The sequence below is a fragment of the Piliocolobus tephrosceles genome, chromosome 1 (genome assembly GCF_002776525.5).
Source record: "Piliocolobus tephrosceles isolate RC106 chromosome 1, ASM277652v3, whole genome shotgun sequence".
In the NCBI taxonomy this organism is placed as follows: Eukaryota; Metazoa; Chordata; class Mammalia; order Primates; family Cercopithecidae; genus Piliocolobus; species Piliocolobus tephrosceles.
Window position 1 is genome coordinate 1,613,906 of NC_045434.1, and position 18,870 is coordinate 1,632,775.

At 39.6% G+C, this 18,870-nt stretch overlaps 1 protein-coding gene across 2 annotated transcripts in view; it reads left to right on the forward strand.

The window, feature by feature from the left end:
* The window catches only part of AHCTF1 (AT-hook containing transcription factor 1), a 97,774-nt gene that overhangs the window by 15,416 nt on the left and 63,488 nt on the right, over positions 1–18,870 (forward strand). For both annotated transcript variants that reach the window (XM_023216126.3, XM_023216128.3), the window contains exons 3-10: positions 478–731; positions 3,804–3,984; positions 10,621–10,828; positions 12,725–12,841; positions 14,391–14,475; positions 15,749–15,899; positions 18,224–18,356; positions 18,453–18,634. In XM_023216126.3, coding sequence (XP_023071894.2) covers positions 478–731; positions 3,804–3,984; positions 10,621–10,828; positions 12,725–12,841; positions 14,391–14,475; positions 15,749–15,899; positions 18,224–18,356; positions 18,453–18,634 — 1,311 coding nt within the window. The remainder of the gene's footprint in view (positions 1–477; positions 732–3,803; positions 3,985–10,620; positions 10,829–12,724; positions 12,842–14,390; positions 14,476–15,748; positions 15,900–18,223; positions 18,357–18,452; positions 18,635–18,870) is intronic.

Sequence of the window (18,870 nt, forward strand, 5' to 3'; positions counted from 1 at the left end):
ATCTCCTTCTGCCAGTGCTACTTTTTGACTTTGGGAAGGTTAAACTGTGTTAAGGTTTAGCTGCGTTATGTCTGCATTGAGGTGTGATAAGGAATAAATGAGATAATGTATTCAAGCACATACCATGGTGGCTTTTACTGAATGACTACTGTTGTTGTTGTTGTTGTCGTTATTATTATTATTATTTGAGATGAAGTCTTGCTCTGTCGCGCAGGCTGGAGTGCAGTGGCACGATCTTGGCTTACTGCAAGATCTGCCTCCCAGGTTCACGTCACTGAATGACTATTATTATTGCAATGATAGTTGCTTGATTATAAGTTTGAGGATCACTATATTGTATAAATGCTTAGATTTCAATGTAGAGATAATATGTCAAGTTTTATGTAGTGAACATATATTTATATGTAAATGAGCTAACCGTTATTGCTTTTTTTGTGTATATATAATACTAAAGTAAGCAATTTTTTTTTCTTCTAGGGAAAAATGGACTTGCTTGCTTGGCTTGTGGTCCACAACTTGAGGTAGTAAACTCTATAACAGGAGAGCGATTATCTGCTTACAGATTCAGTGGAGCCAATGAACAGCCTCCTGTAGTTTTAGCTGTGAAAGAATTCTCTTGGCAGAAGAGAACTGGATTATTAATAGGATTGGAAGAAACAGAAGGGAGTGTTCTCTGTCTTTATGACCTTGGAATATCAAAAGTAGTTAAAGCAGTTGTTCTTCCTGGAAGGGTAGGTACTGTTTAAGATACCTGGACATTCTCTTTCAAAACTGAACCCCTGCTGGTTATACAGGTGTGTTACTTTGTGAAATTTCATTGACCCGCAACATTTACAATTTGTGTACTTTTATGTAAACGTGTTACTCTTAGGTAAAGTGTTTAGAATAAAAACGAGGTTAAAGATAATGTTATTCAAGGAACTTAACACTTAAAATGTAACTTTCTTATTGGTTAAAACATTCCAGAGTAAAAATAGCAGTGATGTCTAATGTTCTGATACTCTTTTTTTTTGTGAAAAGTATCATCTAAATCTTATTCTTATCTCCAGTTGTGTTCTGTGAGGACACTCAAAGTTTTTAAACATGTGTTCATTACTATGCAATTTTTAAAATGTTTTTACCTTTTAAATTTGAGACTATAGTCTTGGATTGGAGCATTATGGAAAATATATGTTAGAGTCCCAGGATGAATAAATTGAACTTGGTCTGTACTTTTAGAGAGCTTATAGTCTAGTGGGAGAAGACAAATGAATAAGACTAGCATAAATATAGTGAATACCTTGATAAACTTAAGCACTTGGAACACAAAGAATGGATAATTTCTAGTCAAAAGAGTTGGACATTTTAGATAAAGAGACTGGCATGGAAAAATAATAGTACAGGGAGCGTTTGGGAAACTAGACTTGATTTAGAATGGCTGAGGGAGGGGTAAGGGGAAGGAAGAATGGGGGCCAGAAACGGTGAGGATTTAGATTGTGAATGGCCTTGTTTGTAATTAGGGGCTCCTTTGAAATCAACGGTGAAGGAAATTTTTTTTTTTTTTTTTTTTTTTTTGAGACAGAGTCTCGCTCTGTCACCAGGCTGGAGTGCAGTGGCACGATCTCGGCTCACTGTAGCCTCCATGTCCCGGGTTCAAGCCATTCTCCTGCCTCAGCCTCCTGAGTAGCTGGGACTACAGGCGTAGCTGGGACTACAGGCGTGCGCCACCATGCCCAGCGAATTTTTGTATTTTTAGTAGAGAGAGGGTTTCACCGTGTTGGACAGGCTGGTCTCAATCTCCTGACCTCATGATCCCCCTGCCTTAGGCTCCCAAAGTGCTGGGATTACAGGCGTGAGTCACCACGCCCAGCCAGTGGTGAAGTAATTTTAAGTAGAACCCTCATGTAAAAGACTTACTTGGATTGGGTCAGAGAGGATATTGTGAGAATAGAAACAAGGAGACTGTTACCATTCAGGTAAATAATGATGAACTGAACCAAGGAAATGACAATAGAGATGCAGAAGATGGGGCAGATTCAGAACACATACGGAAGGAAACATGGACCCTCATTGATCATTTGGGTGAGGAATTGAGAAGAAACAACGTTCCTGAACTGGTTGCTCAGTTGAATGGATGGTGGTTGTATGGAAGAGAGAATATAGAATAAGGAAAAGATGGGGGAGTAGCGATAGACACTTTCAAAAGTTCAACCTACTAGCTATTTTTTGGGTAGGGTGCAGTATACACTCCTAAATATGTTTGTTTATTTATTTTTTATTTTTTATTTTTGAGACGGAGTCTCGCTCTGTTGCCCAGGCTGTAGTGCAGTGGCCGGATCTCAGCTCACTGCAAGCTCCGCCTCCCAGGTTTACACCATTCTCCTGCCTCAGCCTCCCGAGTAGCTGGGACTACAGGCGCCCACCACCTCACCCGGCTAGTTTTTTGTATTTTTTAGTAGAGCCGGGGTTTCACCGTGTTAGCCAGGATGGTCTCGATCTCCTGACCTTGTGATCCGCCCGTCTCGGCCTCCCAAAGTGCTGGGATTACAGGCTTGAGCCACCGCGCCCGGCAATATGTTTATTTTTAACTGTCTTCTAAAATTAAGGTAATATTAATCACTTCATATAGTATTTGTATGAGGAATGCGAACTTAGATTCTCTACTCCTCACTGAGGAATTGAATATGCTTTAGTATTTATAGACATTATTATAGTCATTAGAAAAGAAAAAATGATGAAGTTGCAGCTTTCAGAATTAGAAACAGTAAGTAATGTTTTGTATATTAATACAGAGAAAGAGCCAGGTTTTTTGTCTGTAGTAAGTTACACCCTGAAGAAAACTTTTAGTCTTATTAACACATAAATCATTGGTATCAGATGTTTTCTTTTCTTGCCAGAACATTCGTCAGTACAGGTTGAGAATCCCCTATCCAAAACGCCTGGGACGAGAAATGTTTTAGATTTCGGGTTTTTGGATTTGGATGTTCAACCTATATTAGCGTAGAAATCACCAAACATTTTATATATCATACCTAATTAATGTTTATGAGTTAATAGGAAATTGAAGGAAAGCTAAGTATAAAATATGGATGACTAGTTACAGACATTTAAAATTTGACTCATGAGATGAAGGGGAAGAATATGACTCCATAAAATAGCTAAAGTATAGCTTTCTTTAAATAATAGCAATTCTTGTTAAGTGTCAGTGATCCATTGACTGCTAGAACTTTATATGAAGTCCAGTAGAAAGAAGGCTAGACCTCTTCAGTCTTTAAGGTATGAAGAGGACTTAAAATACCTTTTTTTGTTTGTTTTTTAAAGAGTAAGCAGTAAATTTTTCGAGAATGATTAGTTTTTACTCTCACAAGAGTCCATAGAATCCTAGAGTAGCTGTTTAAGAGCTTTAAAGTGAGAACAATTTAGGTTTGAGTTTTATGTGTAATGATTTTATGGCTTGAATAACTAGACTAACTTTCTAAGCCTCAGGTTATTTCATCTTTAAAGAGAAATAATCACACATCGTCTACTATCAAAGCATTGTCATGAACATTAAATGAGCCAGTTCACACAATGCCTGGCATATAGTAAGCTCTCCGTAAATATCAATGTTAGTCCAACGGCGTGATTTTTTCTGTATTGAGTGATGGTGTAGTATATCTGAAGATTTCATTATTCAGATCACAAGTATCAAATGCAGATTTACTCTATTTGTTAATCTTAAATCTATTATAACTGATAGCCTGCTTTAACTTAAATGTATTGTGCTGTTAGTTGTATTTTCTTACTTTGCAGAAGAAAAGCAGATCATGTATTATGTTTTCTAGGTGACAGCTATTGAACCTATAATTAATCATGGAGGAGCCAGTGCAAGCACTCAGCATTTACATCCAAGTCTGCGATGGCTTTTTGGAGTGGCAGCTGTGGTCACTGATGTTGGACAGATCCTTCTTATTGACCTATGTTTGGATGACTTGTCATGCAATCAAAATGAAGTTGAAGCATCAGGTAATCAGTTCTTTACTTGAAACCAAAAATGGAGTACCTGGATATTCTGTTGCAATATTTTTTTAAATAGCCAAAATTTTTTATAGCACCTGGAGTAAAATAAAAGATATCTTCCTGTCTATTAAAAAAAAGAGGCATTTTAAAATCTTTTTTATTGGCTGGATGTGAGCACAGTGGATACTTCTTGCATAAGATACTGTTTTGTTGATCAAGTGTTCATATGTTCTCAAGCAGGCCTTGAGAAAGGTAGTGATAATTGATTTTGTTTCCATGTACATACGTGAATAAGCTCTATTCTTTTTTTTTTTTTGAGACGGAGTCTCGCTCTGTCACCAGGGCTGGAGTGCAGTGGCCGGATCTCAGCTCACTGTAAGCTCCGCCTCCCGGGTTTACGCCATTCTCCCGGCTTAGCCTCCCGAGTAGCTGGGACTACAGGCACCTACCACCTCGCCCGGCTAGTGTTTTGTATTTTTTTAGTAGAGACGGGGTTTCACCGTGTTAGCCAGGATGGTCTCGAACTCCTGACCTTGTGATCCGCCCGTCTCGGCCTCCCAAAGTGCTGGGATTACAGGCTTGAGCCACCACGCCCGGCATAAGCTCTATTCTTAAGTAAATGCCGGAGTAAGGGCTAAATGTAAGAAATCTTGAGCCTTATCAGCCAATATGAAATTATCCAGCAATGTACGATCTAACATAGTGTTTTTTTTTTTGGCATATTGTTTATGTTTCTGTGGTAACACCAAGATAGAAATAAAATAATAGGAAATAACAGTAATTAAAAGTCTTTCTCACAAAATGACATCCTAAAATAGAAGTTAATTCTATTCAGATTCAAAGAAAATGAAAGTTTTTTTCCTTTAAATGCTTGTATTTATAAAATTAGTTTTTTTAAGTGCTCTCAGTTTTTGAAAATTATGAGACTCTGGTTTATGAAGAAAGGAAGAGCTAACATTAAATGTGTTTTTTTTTTTTGTTTTTGTTTTTTTTTTTTTTTGAGACGGAGTCTCACTCTGTCCACCAGGCTAGAGTGCAGTGTGGCGCGATCTCGGCTCACTGCAAGCTCCGCCTCCTGGATTCATGCCATTCTTCTGCCTCAGCCTCCCTAGTAGCTGGGACTACAGGCGCCCGCCACCGCGCCCGGCTAATTTTTTGTATTTTTAGTAGAGACGGGGTTTCACCGTGGTCTCGATCTCCTGACCTTGTGATCCGCCCACCTCGGCCTCCCAAAGTGCTGGGATTACAGGCGTGAGCCACCGCGCCCGGCCTAAAATGTGTTTTTTACTCTTAGTTTTTAGAAAAGGACTGTTTGACCCTAAAAAATTTTGACTTTGGCTTTGTGAGGACATTCTTGATTTTTTTTTTTTTTTTTTCTGTTGCCAGGCTAGAGTGCAGTGGCGTAATCCTGGCTCACTGCAACCTCCACCTCCCGGATTCAACCAGTTCTCCTGCCTCAGCCTCCTGAGTAGCTAAGATTACAGGCAGGCTCCGCCACGCCCGGATCATTTTTGTATTTTTTTTTTAGTAGAGGTGGGGTTTCACCATATTTTGTTCAGGATGGTCTTCAATCTCTTGAGCTTGTGAGCCACCATGCCCAGCACATTCTTGATTTTTAAAGCAAGCCTAGAATGTCAGTGTAGCTCTTTTCATTTATGGAGCAGCTCAGAAATAGATACAAACTATCAACATTTTATCTAGTTTATAATGAACGTAACTAATAAAAATTGTCAGTGTATAAAAAACTGATGAAGACTGCAAGTGGTGGAACCCGGATGGAGGTTGCAGTAAACTGAGATCACGAGATCACAGAGGTTGCAGTAAACCGAGATTGCACCACTGCACTCCAGCCTGGGTGACAGAGCGAGACTCCATCTCAAAAAAAAAACAAAAGCAAAAAAACTGCAAGTGGTAAAAACTATACTTAAGAAATGGAAGAGCCAAAATCATTGAACAAAACTTAAATATGCAAAATCAGACCTGAAAAAATTTGATTTGGCAGAAATAATGGTCATACACGCACTTTAAAAAATCTTCATAGAAGAGTCGGCCACAGTGGCTCATGCCTGGAATCCCAGCACTTTGGGAGGCTGAGGCAGGCAGATCACTTGAGGTCGGGAGTTCGAGACCAGCCTGACCAACATGGAGAAACCCCGTCTCTACTAAAAAATACAACATTAGCCGGGTGAGGTGGTGCATGCCTCTAATCCCTGAGGCATGAGGCTGAGGCAGGAGAATCACTTGAACCTGGGAGGTGGAGGTTGCGGTGAGCCGAGATCGCGCCATTGCACTGCAGCCTGGGCAACAAGAGTGAAACTCTGTATCAAAAAAAAAAAAAAACTTCATAGATAGAAGCTATACCTTAAAATTTGGTATGTGTGGCTGGGCGCGGTGGCTCACGCCTGTAATCCTAGCACTTCGGAGGCCGAGACGGGTGGATCACGAGGTCAGGCAATTGAGACCATCCTGGCTAACACAGTGAAACCCCGTCTCTACTAAAATACAAAAAAAATTAGCTGGGCATGGTGGCGGGCGCCTGTAGTCCCAGCTACTCGGGAAGCTGAGGCAGGCGAATGGCGTGAACCCGGGAGGCGGAGCTTGCAGTGAGCTGAGATCGCGCCACTGCACTCCAGCCTGGGCGACAAAGCAAAACTCCGTCTCAAAAAAAAAAAACAAAACAAAAACAAAAATTTGGTATGTATACAAACCTGATTGATTAATGAAATTTTTATGTAAAGTTTAAATGAAAAGAATTGATTAGCAAAAGCAATAACAAAATCAATTTATAAATTATCAGAAATGGTATGACTGCTCTTTATAGAAGATTGATTAAAGAAGTAGGCTTGATGGGCTTTTTTTTCAGAGTGTATTTTGTGGTTATAGGTATAAGGCTAGTTAAAAATGCTTATATTCATAATGAAAACTCCCTTCAAGTCAATATGGTAGCATTAAAATATCCTTCATTTCAGAGGTCAGTAATCAGTAGGTGCACAAGGATAATTTTGTAACAGAAGTCTCTGGATTGTGATCAGAACCATTTCTCAATTTTGAAAATTAGGAAGCAGTTGGACTTTATAGCACAAAAAGTTAAGCTTTAGGGTTTAATGCAAAATAAATTTTCTTTTCTTTTCTTTTTTTTTTTTTTGAGACGGAGTCTCGCTCTGTCGCCCAGGCTGGAGTGCAGTGACCGGATCTCAGCTCACTGCAAGCTCCGCCTCCCAGGTTTACGCCATTCTCCTGCCTCAGCCTCCCGAGTAGCTGGGACTACAGGCGCCGCCACCTTGCCCGGCTAGTTTTTTGTATTTTTAGTAGAGACGGGGTTTCACCGTGTTAGCCAGGATGGTCTCGATCTCCTGACCTCGTGATCCACCCGTCTCAGCCTCCCAAAGTGCTGGGATTACAGGCTTGAGCCACCGCGCCCGGCCAAAATAAATTTTCTTGATTACAAAAGTAATTTATGATTACAGCTGTTCAGGCTTCACTGAAATACACCAAGATAGGAAATGAAGTTCCAAACATACAGCATAAATACTGTTCTGCAACTTCCCCAAACTTAACCAATGTCTTATATATCTTTCCACATCAGAACACATGGGACTTACCCATTTCTTCTGAGTAAATTTGTAGTATCCTATTGTGAACTGTTTATTGTGGCAAAATCTAATCACTTCTTCTTTGAAAAAGACATCAGAAACGGAAGTGATTTGGGGGTGGGGGCCCTGTTCTAGGACAGTATGATACGATTTTTCCTCCGTTATAACAATGAGAGAATCCACTCTTGCACAGTGGTTATATTAATATATGAATCTGAGTTTTTTTCTTTTTTTATTGAAGATTTCAGACATTTTCAGATAATTAGAAGAATTCAAGAGTTCCCATATTCCCATCACCCAAAGTCAAGTGAATTTTCAACATTTACTATATGTGTGTCAGTTTAGTTCATTCCCCTTTCCTCCCTTCCCTCTTTTCTTCTGTGTTAGTTTAAAGCAAATAGGGATACTTTATTCCATCATCATAATGCCGGTAACACTTCTTTGGTATAGTCTGCTGTCTAGTCTGTAATCAAATTATGTGATTATCCAAAGCATCTTTTTAAGTTTGGATTGTTTGAATTGGAATTCAAACACGGTCCGCACATTAATTGCATTTGACGGTTAAGTCTCAAGTCTCCTTGAATGTACAGCAATCCTCTTTCTGCCCTCTCTGTTTTTATTTTTAGTGCCATTGACTTGCTGAAGTTTTCTGATAGAATGTTCCACATTTTGGAATTAACTGTGGTTTCATGTGGTATCATATTTTCGATTTTCTGCAAATGTAAATTAGTTCTAGTTACAGATTAAGGTTTAACATTTTGGCAAGGTACTTTGGAAGTGCTGAGTACTTCATATTGTATCACATCGGGAGACACTTAGTGTCTAGTAGTTTCAATGTAGTGATCAGTGTATTCTCATGGTGACAGCATGATCCATCCTTTTTAAAGTCTCTCATCAACTTTAAACTAGTGGTTCTCAACGGGGGGTGAATTTTGTCCTCCAGGAGGTGTTTGGCAATGTTAGAAGACATTTTTGCTTGTTGCTGCTGGTGTTACTTGCTACTAGTAGTTAGAAACTGATGATGTGGCTTAGCATCCTACAGTGTTCAGGATAGCCCTCTGCAGGGTAGTCCCCTCTTATCTGTGAGGGATATGTTCCAAGACCCCCAGTGGATGCCGGAAACCACAGCTAGTATTGAACGCTGCACACATGATTTTTTCCTTATTAAGTCAAGAACTTTGACCTTTTCATTTAAAGGAAGCACTTCACAGCCTCTCTTTGGCACATCTGGATTGGCAGTATGACTACTTTTATGCTTTGAGGCCATTGTTAAGTCAAATAAGGGTTACTTGAACACAAGCACTGCAGTACTGTGACAGTTGATCTGATAACCAAGATGGCTACTAAGGGTAGCGTATACAGTGTGGATACACCAGACAAAGGGATGATTATGTCCCTTTGATGGTAGCACATTTCTTCATACCACTCAGAGAAGCATGCAATTTAAAACTTAGGAATTTGTTGTTGTTTTCTTTTTTTAGAGGCTGGAGTGGTGCAATCTCGGTTCACTACAGCCTCCGCCTCCTGGGTTCAAGTGATTCTTCTGCCTCAGCCTCCCAAGTAGCTTGGACTATGGGTGCATGCCACCACGCCGGCTTTTTTAGTAGAGACGAGGTTTCATCATATTGGTCAGGCTGGTCTTGAACTCCTGACTTTGTGATCCACCTACCTCAGCCTCCCAAAGTGCTGGGATTACAGGCATGAGTCACCTTGCCCGGCTGAATTTTGTGTGTGTGTGTGTGTGTGTGTGTGTGTGTATATATATATATATATATATATATGGAATTATCTGTTTAATATTTTTGTACTTTGGTTTACTACGGGTAACTGAAATTGGACAGCAAAACTGCAAGTAATGGGAGGGAATACTGTAATGCCAAAATTGTAAAACCTACTTTGAACTAACTGTTTCATTCATTAAGATTCTTTTTCTTTTTGAGACGGAGTCTTGCTCTGTCATCCAGGCTGGAGTGCAGTGGCGCAATCTTGGCTCACTGCAAGCTTCGCCTCCCGGGTTCATGCCATTGTCCTTCTGCCTCAGCCTCCCTAGCAGCTGGGACTACAGGTGCCCACCACCACGTGCGGCACATTTTTTTGTTTTTGTTTTTGTTTTTGTTTTAGTAGAGATGGGGTTTCACCGTGTTAGCCAGGTTGGTCTCGATTTCCTGACCTCGTGATCCGCCCGCCTCGGCCTCCCAAAGTGCTGGGATTACAGGCGTGAGCCACCGCGCCCGGCCTAAGATTCTTGGATATGTCATTTATTTCATTAAAGGCTGCAAAATGTGATCTTTACGTTCTGTCAATGTAAAGCATAATTTTCTCATTAATTAGGGCTTTTTGGTCACTCTGAAACACAAAGTGTACAGAACAGGCAGGATAAATAATATTTCTTGAGTACTAATTTTCAGAGTAAGCAGGTGATACCCAGTTACTTCCAGTTGTTCAATATAAGGTCTTTTGTAGGTGGGGAGGGTAGGCTTCCCTCTTGCCCCATCCCTCTTTTTTTTTTTTTTTTTTAAATCCCTGTGAATTTTTCAGGTTTGGCATGTTTAATATGTTTCATTAATTTTGTTGTTTTTGATGCCCAAAATGTCCTTTCGTTGTTAATGAGAGCCCCTTCATGTTGTCTGATACATTTCCTTTCACCTGTGATAGCTTCCTAGATTACTGGCATAAGCTGTACCAGGCTCATTTTACGTATTTTCTTCCCCGACCTGGAACGGCCATTGCTCCAAGGAAGGTACTTAGATAGTAGTTCTAAATTTCAATAAAGAAATAATCAGTTTTATTTATGATGGTTAACCCTAAATAAATTCTACCATAGATAATATTTGAGATGTACTGAGATAATTTTTTAATATTATATAATTGAATGTATTTTTAAATTATGGCATTTAAATAGATAAGGATGGCAATTTTCTAGTTTAACATACTTTTTTTGTTGTCACTAATCTTTTAATTTCAATTAACTTCATTTGCAGCTTGAATAATGGATGACACATTTGCCTTTCTAGTTTTTTAACTTCATTTGTCTAATTTGTGGTTTTAGATCTTGAAGTTCTAACTGGTATCCCAGCTGAAGTACCGCACATTAGAGAAAGTGTGATGAGAGAAGGGCGCCATCTGTGTTTCCAGTTAGTAAGTCCAACAGGAACAGCCGTTTCAACTCTGAGCTACATAAACAGGACAAATCAGCTTGCTGTAGGTTTTTCCGATGGCTATCTAGCACTTTGGAACATGAAGAGCATGAAAAGAGAGTAAGTATAACTTTTTTCCCTTATTTGGTTATAGGTAGGTTCTTTTTGCATATAGCTTGTACTTAGTTGCTAATATTTAAAAATTAGCATAGTGAGAAAAGGATGGGTAGATTAATGATAGAATGAATGATTGAGTATGACTAATTTTTCATGGCATTAAATCAATGTAATACCATAAAGGGGTGACTTAGCACAGAATTTAGCTTGATTTTTTTTCAGTGTTTATTTAAAAGGCATTACAGTCATTGTGTTTTAACATGCTAGTAAAGCATGACTTTGTAACTTTACAATGTTTTGGTCAACAACAGACCTTATAAAAGAAAGGGGTCTCATAAAATTTTACTGTATTTTGATTGTACCTTTTTAATGTTTAGATACATAAATGCTTACCATTGTGTTATAGTTGCCTGCGGTATTCCATACAGTAACATGCTGTACAGGTTAGTAGACTAAGAGCAACAGGCTCTACCATACAGCCTTGGTGAGTAGTAGGCTGTACCATCTAGGTTTGTGTTACTACACTGTATGATGTTCGCACAATGACTCAATCCCTGATGAGCGTTTCTCAGAACAGATCCCCTTTACAGAACAAAAACATGACTGTGTTTGTATAGTATGAGTTCTTTCAGAAGTACCTTCCCAGTCATCATCTATGTAAAGTAACAGCTTAATAAAGAATTCTCAGTTGAGAGGGGAAAAAAAGGATTTTTAAAAATCAAAGTTACAAAATACTTGTGTTTTAAATTTTTTATGCTGTCAAAAAGTCCCCAAAATATAATTATATTGATATTTTGTAGCTGAGTTAATTTGTGTTAAGAGTTAAGTAGATGCCTATTTGGCTCTTAAGTTGTCAATTTATTTGTTTCTCCGTTTTTCCCAAGGCATATTGATTTATTGAGCAATTTATCTTATGGGAAGTGTATCTTAACTCTCTTTGCTGTTATCCTTTTATCAGCTCTTTTTTTTTCCTTTTTTTTCTTTTTTTTTCTTGAGGCGGGGTCTCACTCTGTTGCCCAGGTTGGAGTGCAGTGGCACGATCTTGGCTCACTACAACCTCCACTTCCCGGGTTCAACAAATTCTCCTGCCTCAGCCACCTGAGTAGCTGGGACTACAGGTGTGCACCACTGCGCCCAGCTAGTTTTTATATATATATTTTTTTTTTAGAGACGGGTTTTCACCATGTTGGTCAGGCTGGTCTCGAACTCCTGACCTTGTGATCCACCTGCCTCGGTCTTCCAAAGTGCTAGGATTACAAGTATGAGCCACCGCACCCAGCCCCTGGTTTGTCAGCTTTGAATTTGCTCCTCAGGAAATAACTGCAGTACCTCGCTTCTACAGTTGTGCTTTCTCTAACACTATCATCTCTTGGTCAATTTTTGCTTTGTTTCTAACTCATCTTCTGTTGTAGTAGTGGGGAAACTGACACTAAACCCAAACAGCTGAAAAGTCTTGTGGCAGTATCTTCTCTCTTTGTAGGGCATGTTTTTTGGCTAAGCGGTATGTAAGAGTATACATTGACTATGACTCTTAGGACCAGTTTACACAGACATGAATGCATATGCTTGAGTAATTCTAACTCTCGTCACTTCTGCCTCTCGGGCATTGAATACGACTCTTAGGACCAGTTTACACACACATAAATGCATCCGCTTGAGTAATTCTAACTGTTCCCAGTTCTGTCTGGGGCAGATGGGTGCCATGACCATAGTCTTGATGTCTTGTGCTCTGTGTATTTTTGCGGATAAGATGACTTGGCCATGACCCACAGATCACTTATTCTGGGGGAATGTATGAACAGTGGTTGCCTAACCCAAATTCTTACATGATGTGATGTACCTTTTTCCTTTCTATAAAATAACTTAAAAATATGAAATATACTAATTTGTCTGTTTCAGATATTACGTACAATTGGAAAGTGGACGAGTTCCTGTGTATGCTGTCACTTTTCAAGAACCTGAGAACGATCCTCGGAATTGCTGTTATTTGTGGGCTGTTCAGTCTACGCAAGACAGGTAGGTCTCATACAAACAGTTTTTTTGTTTGTTTGTTTTTTGTTTTTTGTTTTTTGAGACGGAGTCTCGTTCTGCCCAGGCTGGAGTGTAGTGGCGCAATCTCGGCTCACTGCAACCTCCGCCTCATGGATTCATGCCATTCTCCTGCCTCAGCCTCCTGAGTAGCTGGGACTACAGGTGCCGCCACCTCGACTGGCTGATTTTTGTATTTTTAGTAGAGATGGGGTTTCACCATGTTGGTCAGGTTGATCTTGAGCTCCTGACCGCGTGATCTGCCTGCCTCAGCTTCCCAGAGTGCTGGGATTACAGGCGTGAGCCCCCATGCCTAGCCTGATACATACGGTCTTTAAAAATTAGTCAAAAATAGAACAGGTAGTCTATGTAGTTATGTAGTCTTTTTTAGTGAAGGCAACATAATTCTTTCAGTGAATTAGTGAATAGTAGTTGAAATTATTTTAAAACTTAAATAGTTGTTTCTACATGCTTGAATAATTCTGAGATATCAGAAGAAATTGTGCCAACTTATTTGAATGTTTTTCACAGATTAAGAGAGCCTTGGAACCTTCCAAGTACCCTGCTGTCTTGTTCTCAGTCTCAGTACCCTGCTTTCTTATTCTTCAAATGTACTTGGAGATTGAGAACAAGAGAACTGGGTACTCAGCAAAGGACTGAGGAGTGAAATAGTATGGTGTGAAGAACATGAGGAAGGTGTGGTGTGAAGAACATTAGGAAGGTGTGGTGTGCTAGAAGCCAAATAAAAGAAATAAGAACTAGTAATAGGAATTAGTAAGAGGGATCAACTAGTAGTAAGATTCAAATTCAGATGATGTGGCTCTGGAATCTGCGCTCTTAACACTTACTGCATGCTTGGTGCTTGAGTTCTTCACTACAGGGCTGATTTAGTATCTTCACTTTGTGTCTTGATTGTATAGTCCTTGTCTTCATGGTCCAGGGCAACATCCACATTTTAAAAAATTTTTTCCCCACCCTTCTCCCAGCTGCCCTTCCTCCTTCCCATACTGCCCACTGTCCTTTGAACCTCTACATTTTAAGTAAAAATAGCAAGATGGAGGAAGAGACCAGGATGAAGCCGCAAAGGATATTTTGTTCATTAAGGAGGGTTCTCTGAGGTTACTATGGGGTAATTCTGTTTACATCCTGGCCACAACTTTACCACAGGGTACTGCACCTAGCTGCAAAGGAAGCTGGGAAATGTACAACTTTAGGCAACCATGTGTTTAAGTAGAGTATACCCATTGAGGAAGGAATATTTGAGAAATAATATTGAGCAATCAGTCTTTGCCACATATGATATCTCCTACAGTATGCAATCAGCATCAGTTTAGTTGATTAGAATCAATAATAAATCTCAGTTATTATTTCAAAGGACTACATTTTATGAAAATTACCAAATAAAACTAAATTCTTCACAGTGATCTTAGTTTTGTCACATGCAGTCAACATTGCAAGCAAACTAAACTTACTTGGATAGTAGGAGATGTTTACTGTATTAATATATTTAGTGCATCTTGGTTAATTTCTGTTTCAGTGAAGGGGATGTTTTGAGTTTGCATCTGCTGCAGCTGGCCTTTGGTCATAGAAAGTGTTTGGCATCAGGACAAATCTTATATGAGGTAAATGGTCATTGGACTATGGGTTTATATTATTTTGTTGTTTTCTATTTTAAATATGCTGTCTTTGTCTTAAGATATTGAAAAGTGATTCTTTTGGTTTTTGTTTTTTTTTTTTTGAGATGGAATCTCTCTCTGTTGCCCAGGCTGGAGTGCAGTGATGCGATCTTGGCTCACTGCAACCTCCACCGCCCGGATTCACGCAATTCTTTGCTTCAGCCTCCAGAGTAGCTGGGATTACAGGTGCCTGCCACCACACCTGGCTAATTTTTTTGTATTTTTAGTGGAGATGGGGTTTTACCATCTTGGCCAGGCTGGTCTTGAACTCCTGACCTCGTGATCCACCTACCTCAACCTCCCAAAGTGCTGGAATTACAGGCGTGAGCCACTGTGCCTGGCCGTGAAAAGCGATTCTTATGTGCAAATTAATATTGTATTCGTAATATAGTAGAAGTAGTGTTAAATTAGAGATCTGTTTTATCTGTTTACCAAGGTAGTTTTCTTAACTTCTCAGATACAATTTTCGTCTACAATGAGTGTATTGGACTAGATTCAAGCTTGTGGCTTAATTGGTACCCAGGAAAAAGTAATTCCACTTTGTTGCTCTAACATATCAAGCATTAAGCTAAGGTGTGATTTTTATAAGAGGGTATATGCATCTAGACTTTTAGATGGCTACCTATTTTTCGGCTGAATTCCTGAGGAAGTAGGAGGGGTGCTGCTAATAGCTATATTTAGTACACCCTCACATACCTGTCTCTAGAACCGACTTGCCTTAACCTAATGTTTGAGGGGTATAGAAATGGGTTTCAGGGAATCCATAAAGTCCCTGAATTATGTGTTGCATTTTTATGGGGAAGTCTGATAGCCTTTTGTCAAGATTCTTAAAGGTATCAGTAAGCTAAACGTCTAATAACTATTCTAGAGCAAGAATTTCTGTGAGAACACAGGTATAGTATTGCTGGTCTGGGATGCATGCGTATATAATTTTGATGGTTATTCCACTTTACATATCAGCCAGCAGTGGATGAGGGGTTCTGTGTTTAATAACAACTGTGGAAGACTTGTTGGCAATTATTTTTGAGAGACTAAATCTCACTTTTTATTTGTTTTAAAGTATGTAAACTTTTAGAGCCTTTTTCCATGATTGGTTCTCTTCAGTCTAAATTGTTTACTTTGTATTGTGTGAACAATCTTTAAATTTGGAGAATATTTAATTTTAGAGTGACCTTTTGCCTAGAATCAGATGAATATTTGCGTGTATTTTATGTTACAGGGGTTAGAATACTGTGAAGAAAGATATACCCTGGACCTGACAGGTGGCATGTTCCCTTTGAGGGGACAGACGAGTAATACCAAATTGTTGGGATGCCAGAGTATAGAGAAATTTCGATTTCATGGTGACAGGGAGGAAGGCATGAATGAAGGTTAGTTAAAGTACTTGAAATATGTCATGTGAAGGCTGGATTTAAAATTTATGACAGGTATTGTTTCCCAGATTTCATACTCCTGGCATTTAAGAAAATTAGAATAGTAATTATGGAATTTATTCAGTTCTATATGAGATACTAGATATTTCTTGCTCTCCAGATTGCTATGTATAACTAAAAAATAAAATAGATTAGGGTAATGAAGGACCCTTTTATTTTAATCTAGTTCTCAAAACAAACAGGTGATCCCTAGTCTGAACTAGTGTGACTAGTCTTTGAATGAAGTTTGCTTGTGTCTTTTTTGAGCCATGTATGGTATACATGCCTTGGTTGTCTTTTTTTTTTTTTTTTTTTTTTTGAGACGGAGTCTCGCTCTGTCGCCCAGGCTGGAGTGCAGTGGCCGGATCTCAGCTCACCGCAAGCTCTGCCTCCCGAGTTTACGCCATTCTCCTGCCTCAGCCTCCCGAGTAGCTGGGACTACAGGCGCCTGCCACCTCGCCCGGCTAGTTTTTTGTATTTTTTAGTAGAGACGGGGTTTCACCGTGTTAGCCAGGATGGTCTCGATCTCTTGACCTCGTGATCCGCCCGTCTCTGCCTCCCAAAGTGCTGGGATTACAGGCTTGAGCCACTGCGCCCGGCCTGCCTTGGTTGTCTTGAATGTTTTCTGTTTCCTTTAAGTGTCATCGCTTTTTCCTGGCAATTTTTTTTTGCTTAACGTTTCAGAGCTCTGTTTCTCCATCTGTAAGTGAGATCACACAGTTAGATCTTTTGCAAAGGGTAGTTGTGAGGATTAAATCACACAGTGAATTTACCCAACCCAGAAATGCCCTTTTGGCTAGGGCCTGTAGCTGTATTTCTGATCCAGTTTTCAGATCCAGTTAAACATGTGAAAAAACGAACTTGTCATGAGCTCACTTCTTTTTAAAATATTTATTTATTTATTTATTTAGAGACAGGGTGTCACTGTGATGCCCATGCTGGTCCAGGCCAGAGTGTGCTGTCACAATCTTGGCTCATTGCAGCCTTGACTTTCTGGGCTCAAGCAGTTCTCCCACCTTGGTCTCCCAAGTAACTGGTACTACAGGCACACATCACAACACTTGGCTAATTTTTGTATTTTTTGTAGTGGCAGGGTGTTTTGTTTGAGATGGAGTCTCGCTGTGTCGCCCAGGCTGGAGTGCAGTGGTGTGATCTCAGCTCACTACAAGCTCCCCCTCCCGGGTTCATGCCATTCTCCTGCCTCAACCTTCTGGGTAGCTGGGGCTACAAGCACTGGCCACCACGCCCGGCTAATTTTTTGTATATTTAGTAGAGATGGGGTTTCACCATGTTAGCCAGGATGGTCTGCATCTCCTGACCTCATGATCCACCTGCCTCGGCCTCCCAAAGTGCTGGGATTACAGGCGTGAGCCACCACACCCGGCCTGGGTTTTTTTTTTTTTTTTTTTAGAGACAGGGTCTCACTATCGCCCAGGCTGGAGAGCAGTCGCACGATCTCAGCCCACTGCAACCTCTGCTTCCCAGGTTCAAGTGATCCTCCCACCTCAGCCTCCTGAGTAACTGGGACTACAGGTGCATGCCACAATGCCCAGCTAATTTTTGTATTTTTTTTTGTAGAGATGAGATTTTGCTGTGTTGCTTGGGCTGGTGTCGAATTTCTGGGCTCAATTGATCTGCCCACCTTGGCCTTCCAAAGTGCTGGGATTACAAGCGTGAACCACTGCACCTGGCCATGCTCTCTCTTATTCCTCATTCTTTCTGTTTCCTTATAGTAGTGTTTCAGATTTTTACTTTCTTCTTCTCCTGTTGATGTCCCTTACTCTATTTCTGTCTTTCCATTCCACAGGCATCATCCAAGCACTTTTCTTTTTCCCCCTTTACCATGTAACTAGATAAGTCCCTCTCAACTAAGGTTCATCATAATAAAGCCTTAATGCCCAAAGGCATCCATTTTAGGTAGTGAATTAACTTCTCTAGTACTAGCTCTGTATCATCCTTAGGAAAGAGACAGTTCATTCAAATCATTTTCTACTTTGTGCCTCTAATACCTCAACGTTGCTCAAGTATTAACTGAGAACAAGCAAGGATATAACTTCCAGTAAGTGAGTACTTTTTAGTAAGGCCTTAAAATTGAGGAACAATCAAAATGCAAGTGAATGAATCTGGTCTTACATACAAATGATATAAATGCATTTTAATGAATCAAGAGGAATATGAGTTAAACCTCTTAATTTATGAGAAGATCTTGCTATAATTCTGTTGAGGTGATTTTACTTTGACATTCTTTATTCTGTTTTTAAAAATTATCTTTTTTTTTCCAGCTCTATCTCCTGACACTAGTGTTTCGGTCTTTACCTGGCAGGTGAATATATATGGACAGGGAAAGCCTTCTATATATTTGGGGCTTTTCGATATAAATCGTTGGTATCATGCACAAATGCCAGATTCGTTAAGGTATGATCTTTCTCTTTTTTCTTTCTCTCTCCTTTCTCTTTGTGTTTGTATATGTAGCTGATTAATGACATAGTAATGTTTTAAATTTTCTTTTAGGTCAGGAGAATACCTACATAATTGCTCTTATTTTGCACTGTGGTCTTTGGAGTCTGTTGTAAGTAGAACTTCTCCACATGGCATCTTGGATATATTAGTACATGAGAGAAGTTTAAATAGAGGAGTCCCTCCTTCGTATCCACCTCCTGAGCAGTTTTTTAACCCAAGCACTTATAATTTTGGTATGTATTTCCTTAACATTACCTCTTAAGAAAAGTAATGCACAAAAGTATGTAAATGTCTGTGTTGTGTAGTTTATTCATTTGGTGTTATCCGTTTATATCTCACGGTTAATTAACATATGGATAACTTAGGAAGTTAATACATGCACACGAGAAATTTAGTATTTTTGTTTTGTAAAGGAATTATGACTTATTTTGAACCTGCTAGGAAAGATACTATTTCACATCTGCATTTT